At 44.3% G+C, this 12,383-nt stretch overlaps 2 protein-coding genes across 2 annotated transcripts; one reads left to right on the top strand and one right to left on the bottom strand.

Moving 5' to 3' along the window:
- Window positions 1-4,544: 4,544 nt before the first annotated feature.
- On the bottom strand, window positions 4,545-6,155 carry LOC122614115 (kelch-like protein 18). Its single transcript, XM_043788603.1, has 2 exons — window positions 5,219-6,155; window positions 4,545-5,093 (listed from the first exon to the last, which is right to left on the bottom strand). The coding sequence occupies exons 1-2, from the start codon at window positions 6,097-6,099 to the stop codon at window positions 4,853-4,855; spliced, it is 1,122 nt and encodes a 373-aa protein (XP_043644538.1). The 5' UTR covers window positions 6,100-6,155; the 3' UTR covers window positions 4,545-4,852.
- Window positions 6,156-11,064: 4,909 nt separating this feature from the next.
- LOC122614091 lies at window positions 11,065-11,973 on the top strand. Its single transcript, XM_043788565.1, has 2 exons — window positions 11,065-11,361; window positions 11,425-11,973. Exons 1-2 carry the CDS (start codon window positions 11,161-11,163, stop codon window positions 11,896-11,898), a joined length of 675 nt encoding a protein of 224 aa, XP_043644500.1. The 5' UTR covers window positions 11,065-11,160; the 3' UTR covers window positions 11,899-11,973.
- The last annotated feature ends 410 nt before the right edge of the window (window positions 11,974-12,383 follow it).

Genomic DNA, 12,383 nt, shown 5'->3' with positions numbered 1-12,383 from the left:
TGGATGGGGGCATTAAGTTAATAAAGTGTTAAGCCTTTGTTAGCGCCAGAACCAAAGAGTGAAAAATTCAATTTTAGGTTGTAAGGTGAGCGGACTCGTAGAGGGTATTTCGCATTCTTTGTGAACTGATTTTTGGGGGCTCTCCGCTTTCTGGCTTCTTGATTGCATTACATTCTCAGCCCTCGACTCCTTTCGTTTCGTTTCGTTTCGTCTGCGAGGCGCATTCCATTTGGCCTTTTTCGTTGACTTTGCCTCCTGGAGATTTAATTTCGTTCGCCGTGCATTTTTTCAGCTCCTTTTCTTTCTCCCCCACGCAGAAATAATCAAGTAATGAAACTTCTCCGACCGAAACTTAAGGAAATGCGGATGCGGATGCGAGTCCGGGTCCGGGCACTCCCCGTTTATTTTGGGTCTAGGGACCGAGAACATGTTGCTGTTTTCACTGATGCCTCAGAAATTATGCAGAACACAACAAGTTTTCATCAATATTAATGTCGTGGCGAAATGTGATTAAAATCGAGAGACAATCTACGCCAAATCGAATGGCAGTGCCGACTCGGTTGCTCGGTTGGAGGCGACTTCCGAGAATCGGAGACCGGGATGGCTAACCACTTCTCTCAGCTGCCGGAGCGGCAATCAAATTAAACTTGAAGTGATTTTCAATTGGAAATTCTCGTAACGGCTCCCAGGCACACCGCAACACACTTAAGTGTATTCAAATTAAACTGACGCAGACCGAGCCAACAATGCGACTCCGATGGCAAAAGTTACCAGCGGAGATGCCCGCGTGAGCTTTCAGGATATATTATGGTATATATTGCAATAGGTTATAATCCACTTCATAACAATCTACCTATTCATTCCATTATGTGAAGTTATGTTCTCTAGAAATGGTTCAAGCCGAATGAATACTTATGGCTTGATACTCATAGGTAATAGATGAATATTGATCAGATTGTTGATGATATTATGAGACAATAGTTGCCTGAGTCTCGTGATAGTTTCCATCAAACTCCAGCTCGTGACTTGCTCACGACACCTGCGCTGGCCGAGAAAGTGGGATGCAGGGATCCATCTTCCCCAAAGCTACACACCCTCGGCAGCCAGCCCCCAAAAGCCATCAAATAGTCGACTCTGCCTCCGCCTGTTTTACTGGACATTTTGCCTTGTAATGCGATTGTTGTTTGGTGCCATTGTTGGCATTCTTGTGATGGCTGTTGTTGCTATCTGCTTGTCTATCTGCGTGTTTAGTTGTAGACCGAATGCTTGGGGATTGGCGCTGTGGTGGGGCTGTCAACGGGCAGCCATGGCGTCAGCAATTGCTGATCTGCCAACCGCCACCCACCACCCACTCACCACCCACTTGGCCACCCATCCAGCCGAGCAGAGCTGAGCTGAGCTTTCGTCCTGTCTGCGGTCGTCGCTTTTTGGCAACGTTTAGCGCGTGTGCAGGACGCGCGGTTTTGGAGCTGCCGCCTGCCGTTGATTAGATTGTCTGATACTTTAATAGGATTGTAAAAGCATGAACCACCCACGAATGCACCCGCCGAAAAACCGTTGGCGTTTGAGTTCGGCTTTGGGTGCTTTGGGCGTACTAAAGTGCTCAGCCGCCGACACACTTAAAAACAAAAGCGAACGAGTTGAAGGTGAAAAGCCCCACAAAAACAGCAAAAAGTGGAGCAACTAGTATGGGATTTGCGTGGGAAAAGGCTTTTGCTGCGCGGAGCTTAATGGATTAGGATTAGATACTCGCCTTTTCCAACAAAAACTGTACGTTGGAGATCCATGCAATATATATCTATTATTATAAGTATATACTCGTATCTTTACATCACGGATATGTACATATGTATGCTAATTCAAGTGAAAAGCATATTTAATGTAGCACTAATAGTTAGCATAATCAGTGCCCACATAACACACATTTACATCAGTTAATTACCCAACTAAAGCTAATTAACTGTCCCAAATGCCCGTTTTGGTGGCTCGAATATTTCATAGGTTCTTGCCAATCCCGAAACTCATTTAATTTTCAAATCTGCCAACTAATTATTCAATTGCACAAAAGTCAGGGCAAACTTTCGCAAAATGAGCAAAAGCGGTAAGCGGTAAGCGGTAAGCAGTAAGCGGCTTAAGTGCTCGGCCAGATACGCAGGTATCAACCGATTGAGTGCGGCCCAATGTGTGGGACACGTTGGTCGGTTGGGTTTTGGCCAGCAAATAAACAGTTAAGAGCTTATAAATTACGTACACGATTCTCTATGGGGAGTGTCATGCAACATGACAGACTTCAGTCTTCAGAACCATTGGGGAGCTGCTCGAAATCTGTATTAAAATCGCATTATGCCCGCCTCACTTGACAGAGGGATAGCCAAGTGGGCGGAGTGGGTGGTAGGGTTCGGATGTGGGTTGGAAAACTGCAGCTGCAGGAAAGTTGAGCTCCGAGGAGAAAGAAAATTTGCCAAATGTACTGGCAGGACAGCACTGGCCGGGCAAGTTTATAAACCGAACCGAAGGACTGAAGTGGGCAAAACTGTGGGTGCCTCGATGTTCGCCCTTCGTTTGGCTGCGAGCATTAACCTCAGAATGCATTTGCAGCTGGAAAACTCCGGAGGGGGCCAAGCAGATGGATGGGCGGGGGAACGGAGCGGAATGGAGGGGAAAAGTGGCAGAGGAAACTGCAGCCTGCACTCTTGTCGGGAAAAATGAAAAGTTCTCCCTTGGCCAGAACAGCAATTGTGGTTTCTAATTGTTTGGGGTATTTTGCACTAACAATTGACCGCAACTATGCGTTGTAATTTTGAACTTTTTTTTCTGTCTCTTTCATCCTTTGCTAGTCCTGTTTTATTTTCGGGAAAATAAGGAGCTCAAAAATCGATAGTTACAGCACAGGAAGTGCCATTCCCCATCAACAAATTTCACTGATACCTTAATGAGGCTTCTCATGTTTGGCTAATTATGCCGGCTATTCATATTGACCTTTCGCATTTTAATATTTCAATATACAATATATTTCCATGCATACAGGCACTTGGTTTGTATGGATCTGGTAAACCAGATAATGCTAAATCTGTTTCTGTATCAAAACTTTCCGCATAACTAATTTCATCATTTTCAGGTTGCTATAAAGTTTGTTTTTATACGCGTACTCGTAGAGTAAAAGGGTAAACTAGATTTGTTAAAAAGTATGAAACAGGCAGAAGGAAGCGTTTCCGACCATATAAAGTATATATGTTCTTGATCAGGATCAATAGCCGAGTTGATCTGTCCATGTTCGTCTGTCCGTCCGTCTGTCCGTCCGTCTGTCCGTCCGTATGAACGTCGAGAGCCAAAAACCCCGCACCCATACCCCGCACCGCAGACCCCGGACCCCGCACCCTGCACCCCTCACTAACGGGTATCAGATAGTCGGGAACCGACTACAATTTAAAGCACCCACTTTCAGTCAGCGAGGGATTCTTGTAAGCTCCTCATCTCACATCCTATTCTCCTTTGCGGCTTGCTGGAGTGACAAAGAAGATATATTAAAGTGGTTTTTAATCATTTTCCGCTGTTTTTTTAGTCTGTGTGTGTGCGAGTGCGAGAGTGTGCATGGAAAATGAATTAAAGGACGCCTTGCAGGATATACATAAGCCCTGCGCGAAGCGTCAGCGAGAGTTTATTAAAAAAGAGACGAACGAGGGCCTAAAATAAATTTATGTATGGCACAAAAAGTATGAAAAATGCGTTGCCTAGCTGATAAAGCCGTTTGGTTTGCCCTCCCAGTCGCGTCTAATGCAGATTTATGATTTTAATAACAGGTTGCACACATGAGCTCACATTTGCTTTCCCCCCAACCTCAAAGTGTTGCGCATATTAGAAAACCGTTTTCCCTTTTTTTCGGAATTTTATTTAAAGCGGATGGCTAGGCGTTTTATTCCCGGCGACATTGTTAATTATGCAAATGTTTCTTCTACGCCGCTGCTGCTTGCAGTTATTAGCCGAAAGGCAGCCGGGAACAGTTTCCTCGTAAACAGCAGCGTCACAGCAAACTGCAATCTCGATTTGCCAACTTTGCAGACTCTTGCCGCAGCAACAAACATTTTCAATTTCCCAGCGACGCCAGGTGTGCGCCACAGTGGGCGGAAAATTCGAGGGGGTGGCAAATGGAAGGTGGAAAGTGTATGTTCAAAGCTCGGGAGCAGCGCCGCGAGCATTCGAAACTGAAACAAGGTGATGTGGCCAGGATGACGACGACGGTGCTGGAAATGTGGTTCACAGCTACCGCTGATGAGGAAATTGTTTCGAAAATCACCGGGTAAGTGTAATACGGTTGGAAATCGGGGCTGTGGACTCACGGAGGTTTTTGGACTCGGGAGCTTAAAGGCTGCTTAAGCCTAAAGCTGGTATAGCATTTAGTAAAACGCGTATTAATGATACGAACCCCTTTGTCGTAAGATTCTGTGCCACTCTTACATACAAAACTAGAATATAATGCGAGGGGTGAATCTATATCAGTTCATTACATATATTACTGTATTTCCTTGTAGAACAATAAAAGCAAATATAAATCAAGTCATTTTATTAAAAGTATAAAAATGTGGAACAATATTTGCTTGTTTGTCAAACACAAGAGCTCCTACAAACTGTTCAATCAGCCCTCGTTTAAGCGCGATTGGCATTAGGCTCATTTGGGGAAGTGGAGCAAGGAACACACCTGCCCAGGTAATGCAAATTTGCTGTTACTGCCACGCAGCACGATCGCCGTCATCTTGCACAGCCACCACATCATCATCATCATCATCAAGGTCGTCGGGCAGAGGAGGAGCAGGAGGACGATGTATCCGTCGAGGAATCGATGCCATTTGCACCATCAGAGGGGCGTTTCGAGGAGCTGCAAGGTGTCCAAAGGCAGGGTCTGCAGGAGGCCCAGGTAGCCGAGGAAGTCCTTGTACTCGAACACCTGGTCAGGTGACTCTGGCTTCGGTTCGTGGTACGGCGCCAAATCGTGACAGATGAATCGACGTGGTGGCACCAGTGTCACGTCGAAGATCTCATAAATCTCTCGATACCAACTCGTCCCGTCGTCCATGTCCGTCGCTAGTTGGTCGAAGCTAATGAGGATGTGCGACAGTTAATTGGAGGGAGATGTACATATGTAGACACACAGCCAAGTGCATTTCAATGCAAATGATTTGTAGTTGCTTAATGAATGCACTCTTTCTCCCAGTGTACTCACTTGCCCTTCTCTACGAGCGCTTTCACCATCGGCAACTGGATGATGCGGTCCACACGCGAGTCCCCCACCGGCGACTCCAGCACCCGGAGCAGTTCACTGGGCAGCCTGGAAAGTCGCACCTTTTCCATTAGCTCCAACGCGAAACTCTTGCGGGTGGGCCACTCGTGATTCAGCCAGCGGATGGCGGCGTAGAGAACCTCCGCCTCACTGTTAATTCTTATGTCATTCGAGGAGAGCAGGGCACTCACACTGCCGATGGGCAAGGCAAGGAACTCGACCGAGGACGCAAAAATCAGGAAGTAGTAGTGGATGCGCTGCAGCATCAAGTAATGCAAGTGACTCAGCTCCCGAAGGGGCAGTGCATCCATGGCCACCTGGATGGCCTGATGCTCGTCGATACCCGAGATCGGGTCCAAACATGCCCAGATCTGGGACGATAGTTGCTTGATGTTGAGGTAATCCGCAGCTATCAGCAGATTAACAATTCCCGTACGCTTCAGCAGCGGCTCCTGATCAGTCATCCAGCGGTGTAGCACCTCAAAGACTTCCGGCCTAACAAATTCCACTGGCAATTGTAGCTCCAACTGGTCCTTATTACGCCTAACCTGATCTATGTAGACCATTAGGACCAGCCGGTCGCAGGGGAAACTCTGCTGCCCGATCCGCACCAGGAAGTCGGGATGCTTCTTCTGCAGCCAAAAGTCCTTCATTACATGCACGATGCTTCTTTGCTTGGGCAGTCGAAAGTCCTTGAAAATCCTTGGCATCCGTTTGTTGTACTTGAAGTCCCGAAAGCTGAGCTCTTTCAGCTGCGGTTCCATTGGCAATTTATCGCCATGGACTGCATTATTAATGGTTACCATTTCCGTTTTGGAACACATACAATTTTGAGTATTTTTTAAGTTTCTGTAAAAAGGAGGTTGACTACTTGGTTACTCAGAAAATTGTAAATACAATTGGCTAAACGAACTCACTAAACATGGGAAAAGTTTTTATTCATGTCATTTTCTTTAGATCACTACAGCGAATATACTTAATAAGTTTTCAGGCTTAAAGAAAAATCTAAAAATATTTGAAAAAGTGAAACTGACCTCCTCTCCTCATCCTTTTCTCCTTTGAGGTCTTAGAACCATTCCTTCCGCCAACGACAACCAAAATGCGCAGCTGAGTGATGTAATGGACTATCTGAGCCAAGAATACAATGCCGTCCAGCTGAATAGGAATGTCCCTCGCAATTTGCATTCACCACATTACCCGTGCAATGCCGTTGATAATTTAGAACACAGCCTGTCTAATCAGGAGATCCTTCGAATTTCCGCATGTCTTGGGGCTTTCACTTTTACGAATCCTTCGGGCGGCCAATTAGACGCACAATACTCCCCAAATTATGCGATACACCGCGACAAATTCAATTTGCCACAGCCGCCCATCTTCCGTCCCGCTCCCTCCCACGCGGCGAGACACGTGACCAGAGCGGCAGCAGTGCGAGCGGGACAGAGACGGCGAGTGGGAGACACGTTGGAAGTTGTGCTGAAAAATCCCAGGAGAAATTAGTTTGATTTATGTTGAGTTTCCGGTGCAAATAAATTGCCAAGTTTAGAGGGAACTTTGGACGCACTGCAGACGCATAATTGATTATGCGAACGGCGTACAACCAATTGGTGGGCGGGGATGGCGCTGTGGGCGTGGCGCAAGGAGGGCGTAGGGGTGGCAAGGGTGCTAAGAACGACAGGACGACAGGAGAGCGGTGATGACTGTACATTGTTAATGGTGAGTGGGCGAGGGGCTTATCACTAAACAAGCGACTCGTCAATTCGACACCCAATTATTTTGGCTTTTTCTTACTTCAACTTACTTCAAGAAAGAAACTTATTTTGTCGGAAACAATTCGAAGAAGATCTTTAATTATACAAACAGAAAGATAACACACAATTTAATGGTGTTTCCAATTTATAAATATTTTCTTTAAATGGTTACCAGTCTATGATTTCAAACATTTGCATGGATTCCCATGTTTTTTAAGCCAAAAATAATTTAAATCATACTTAAATTCAGCTGAACTAAATGGTTTAAATCACTGTGACTCTCAAACTGTTATCTAAATGTATATTTTTGCTCGACCATTTCTTTTCCGCGTCAGTTATTTAAAAACCTCGTTGACCCTCGCAACGTCGGCGACTATAAATTTGTAATTCATTGAAACATCTGTTAAAAAGAAACGCAGAAGGAGTAAATCATCCTTGTTTTCTTATCGCCCCCCTTTCCCCGCCATTCACTTTTATTGTTACCTGTTTGTTTAATAAACTTTTGTGCGATGCATTCGGAGCGCAACTAAAGTACTTAAGCACTTTTTTTTATCGCCGGACTTTGTCAGTTCAAATTGTGGCCCGTTTGCTAAGCGGAGTGAAAGAGATAGGAACAATGCGAGCGAGCGAGCGGGCAGCACAGGGAGCGAGAGAGAGGGACATATGGGGCGGAAAGTTTGTCGCAAGCAAAGTTTTTGTGCGCAAATTGCAGTTTACTTGCTGCTTACTGCAACATCATAACTGCGGGCAGGGAGGGCGTTGGCATTATGTGGGCGTGGCCGAATGCAAAACTCCCAAGCCGATTCGAGGGTTTATTGCACTTGACTTGGGTCGGCCGATGATATGATTCCGAGCACTGAGGATTGAGAATGCAGCAGGCCACTGAGAAATAACTCGTGTTTGAGGTGGAAGATGCTTTATACTTGACTATTCTATAAAATATTACAGTATTTGTTTGCATTGCTAAGGAGCAGAATTTAACACAATAGGCATTGAACTTCATTTACTGGCTAAGCTTAGTTTCTTTCAGTGTAATAACAATGCGCCGTTGGCTTTGTGCACTGCAAAGTTTGCTTTGACACTTTGACATTGACAATGATGTATGTGCTCGCTTTGTTTGGGTGTGTGAGTGTTAGTCTGGGGGCGTGTTCTTGGGTGGGCGGGTGTGACTAAGCTCTGTCATTAAATATCGATTTGTTGGCCATGCTCCGCCATTTAATAGCTCCGACTTAAAGTCAAAGATTTCATCTGAGCTCTGAGCTCGGAGCACTCCACATTGATTGCCGACTTATAGAAAAGCACAGCATATTGTTCAGGTTGTATTTATTGCACTCGGATTTGATGCCTCTCCAATTGCTTTTTGTAGCACACTCTTGCGCAGTTTTATTAGTGCGAAATTTATGGGGGCACTGAAAACGAAAATTGCCAACGAATTCCGCTCATATGTCATGGCTTTTATCGACAACCGATGAAATGTTCGGGAACAGTAACAACCATAAACAATTTCCAGCGTTTTTCAGCTGTTTACGCACAGCAAAAAAATAGGTTGATGGCTAAAATAAAGTTGTTGTTTGCGTCGATTGAATTGAGCCATTTTACCGGCTGTGATTTGGCTCAAAGTTCAATGTGCACGTGTATAGTGTGAGTAGGGCTAATTTCCGATTTGCACTCACTTCCTCTCGCGGGAAATGCAATCATAATTTCGACTAAATTATTCAGGGCTCCTCGAATGTTTGCTAAATTCGTGAATATTACCCATGAACACATCTCGGCGGAGATGGGGCACTCACTTTGCTGCTTACCAGCGGCAGTTTTAATTGTTTTATTTTAACATTTAAAACCAATTTATATTTATGAAATTTCGTAAATTGGCAATGTCATAAAACGCACACACACTCACGCAGACTTGCAGGCACTTGTGCCCTCAGGTCGTATTCGCAACATTTCCCATTTAGCGTGACATGCTTTCATGCTTTCCCTTCTCCCTTCTCCATTTTCCACTCACCCACTCCAAAGGCCCGGCATTTCGCATTTCTCATTTCCCAGTTGCCATTTGTGGCTCGCTGCCTTGTTATGTGGTAATTAAAATGACTCTCTGCCCATCTCCGACGCGTTTTTGGACAGCTTTTTACTGCCACTCAGCCGATGCGTCGTATGCGTAATGTCTGGCTAAATTATTAATTTACTATGGCCCCAACGAGTGTTGTTAATTAATTTGTATGCACATACCGGCACATACCGGCAAATCGAGACTGGGTGGTGCTTGAGCTGCCACGAGTGGCTACAGTATGCTGATCCGCTTCAATGAATCGCTTCAAATGCTGGCCAGCAAATCCCATTGCCAGTGAGTGGATGACGATGGTTGTGGTATATTAATTGATACGAAATAATTATGGCTAGGTAGGTGAGAAGTTGGTCTGCAATGATCTGTGGAAGGTTTTTATCTTTGTTCATCTCGACTTCGCTGTGGAACCAAAGGGACTTAAGGTCTCGGCTGGCTGTATTCTTAAAGAGTGCCTCACGTTTTCAACTCTATTATGTTTATTACAATCCCACACCCTCGAAACCAGAATTTTCACCGCCATGACTGCAAGGTGCACACTAAGCTGTACTGCGGTTAGTCTGTTCGCTTTTGCCTTTGCTGGATTGTTTGCACTGCGGCAACGAGGCGTGTGATTAATTTAAGCCGGAATAGCCGACAAAAACCCCTTCATTCCGCTCCTTTGTCACAATAAAAATGTGGAGAAGGGTTGGGCAAACAAAAACATATAATAAAAACAGTAAACATTTAATTGCCTGACAAATATTTGCCCTTCGCCCCAGCACCAAAAAAGGGGTTTAGGGCCAAGTTTCGAGAGCTCGACAAATAGGCGCTGATGAAAAACTTTAATAGTAAAACTTCCCCAGTTGGCTTATGCTTTCATTTCTCCTTCTCCTTCTTCATCACCCCTTCCCTCCATCCCATGCTTTCCCATTTCTCTTGCGCCATGTCTCCGTTCGCCCTCCGACTTTTCTCTTATGCATTATCGGCATACGCTGCTCATATAACTTTGCTCGTCGCCTGCCGTTGAAAGTTTTGCGCAGCTTGACAACATTTTCAGAGCCCTGCCATGGCTGCTATATATGCAAAAATCTTAAGCGAAGTATCGATTTAGCCGCCGGCTAAAAATTATTTACAAACGAATGAACTTTTAAAGGGCCAACTCCAATTGAGTGGGTTGTCTGCGGTTGAGTTTTGTTTGTCTGCCAGCTCGGCAGTCCTTTGCCAATGCCCGGAAGCCCCACTACAAAGGACATCGTATGGCGGGTGAGTTCCTACTAACTAAATAAAAAGACCCACAATATTTGGTTGGAATTGAAAGAATGTAATATCTAACAAAAAAAAAGCTATGGCTTGTATTCTTAAATCGTAGTAGTATCTATTAAATAATGATCTTGCTATCGGGTTTCTCAATTAAGTAAAATACCATACCATAATATTTCAAGATCTTTTTTAAAATTTGAAATACCATTTAATTTAAATTATTCAAAAGCAGAATTTGATCGCGGGTTATCGATAAGCATTTCTTGTGCTTCTTCTTGTGCTATCGACATGTCACGATCAGTGAGTGATTGCACACGATAGTAAGTATTCATCGCGTTACAGCTCTAGCGATATTTAGAGATGACAATGTGGCCAGATCAGCTAATTTTCGGTAAAATCTGGCTTCTTTCAAGCCCTTAAATAAATGTACATTTAATATAAATTGTGCTGAAAATGCGGCTTACCATAATATTATTAATAGTATATTGCTAAAATAAAACCGAACAAAAATATAACAATATTTAATTTATTAAACGACTTTTCACATCAAAGATAATAAATAAACCAATACACGGGCATGATTATGCCGCACGAAAAGCACACAGGCGCACTGTGACGTTTTAGCTTTTTTAAAGCTTTCTTCGCCTTGCGAAAGGCAGCTTTATTTTCTGTACAGCTAGAAACAGCTTTTTTTCTGCCAGCAAACTGGCAACACTGGCGGCAGGCGTCTTTACTCGCATTGTTATTGTCATCACTATTGCATTTACATTGTTGCTGTACGTCGTGTTTTAATTAATTTCCATTGCGTTTTCTGTCATTTTACCAGTCGCATTATGAAAATTTACAAGCAGAAACTGCGCGATGTGTGGCTGCAAATGGAGGAGTTTCGTGCGTGGCTGCGACGGGATCCGGACGACTCCTACCGGGCGCACTGCCGCTTCTGCAAATGCTGCGTAAACACCAAAATCAGCGATCTGCGTGCCCATGCGGCGACCAAGAAGCATATGAAGCACTTGGACCTTAAACCGCATCTCGTAAGTGTACACAGCTTGTGAGAAATCCCGCCTAATTTGGATGCACCACCACCACCCTTCCAGAAACCCTCGGACGGCAGCCAGTTAAACAGGTCATCCGCCAGCAGCTCCAGCGCCACACCCTACAAGGTCAAGGTGAAGGCACAGCCGAAAACTCCCACGGTGAAGAAGGAGAAAATCAGTGCCTCGGATCAGTCCGTCGACTACGAGCAAATCATCGAGAACCTGGCCCTTTACGAGCCCGAGCAGGTCATGTTCTCCTCGTGCTCCCTGACCGGCGGCGGTGAGCAGAGGCTGGAGGACGAGGTAGAAGGCGAGGGCGAGATGTCCACCATCAGCATCATGGACGAGGACATGGTCAACAAGGCGGTGGCCAATGCACTGCGCACCCAGAAGGACAGCTCCCAGATCTTCGGGGACTTTGTGGCCGACCGACTACGGCAGTTGAACGCCGATGCCTCCGAGTTTGCCAAGGACAAGATAATGAAGGTTATTCTGGAGGCAGCGTCCATCGACCGGGCTCCCACTTATAATTAAAGTAAACCGCAAATATTAGTTTTTAGTATTGACTATAGTTTGAATAAAACATGAATTGTACGATTATGATAAATTTAAAATGTCACTTTTCTTGCTGACCTGGGAGGTTTGCTTCTATTCGAAATTTCTAAGAAAAAGAATCAGGAAATCATTTAATTATTTACGACATTTTGAATACAACTTTTATTACTTGTAAACATCTTAACATATTTTTTGTATTATTATATATTTATGAAAAGAGAAATGATTTACCAACTTCACTTTAAATCGATAGTTTTTTATTTCGAATGCAAATATTTGAATAAACTATTTTGCTTTAAAACTTCACTTATTTAATTAAGAACTTATTGTTATTCTTCACAAAGACTTAGATTATATATCATGGATTTTCCAAATAATTGTACTTAATAAAAGTATTTTTCGGAATTCATATCCTGTATTTAACATAAAATATTTTCAGGGAAACTAAAGCAGGGGAAAAAGGG

Source organism: Drosophila teissieri, chromosome 2R (assembly GCF_016746235.2).
Source record: "Drosophila teissieri strain GT53w chromosome 2R, Prin_Dtei_1.1, whole genome shotgun sequence".
Classification (NCBI taxonomy): domain Eukaryota; kingdom Metazoa; phylum Arthropoda; class Insecta; order Diptera; family Drosophilidae; genus Drosophila; species Drosophila teissieri.
This window is presented reverse-complemented; position numbering and strand designations above follow the sequence as displayed.

Coding starts and splice junctions, on each gene's coding strand:
- LOC122614091 (XM_043788565.1), top strand. CDS start 11,161: ATGAAAATTTACAAGCAGAAACTGCGCGATGTGTGGCTGCAAATGGAG. Junction 11,362..11,424: donor TGGACCTTAAACCGCATCTC/GTAAGTGTACAC, acceptor CCACCCTTCCAG/AAACCCTCGGACGGCAGCCA.
- LOC122614115 (XM_043788603.1), bottom strand. CDS start 6,099: ATGTGTTCCAAAACGGAAATGGTAACCATTAATAATGCAGTCCATGGC. Junction 5,094..5,218: donor GCGCTCGTAGAGAAGGGCAA/GTGAGTACACTG, acceptor CATCCTCATTAG/CTTCGACCAACTAGCGACGG.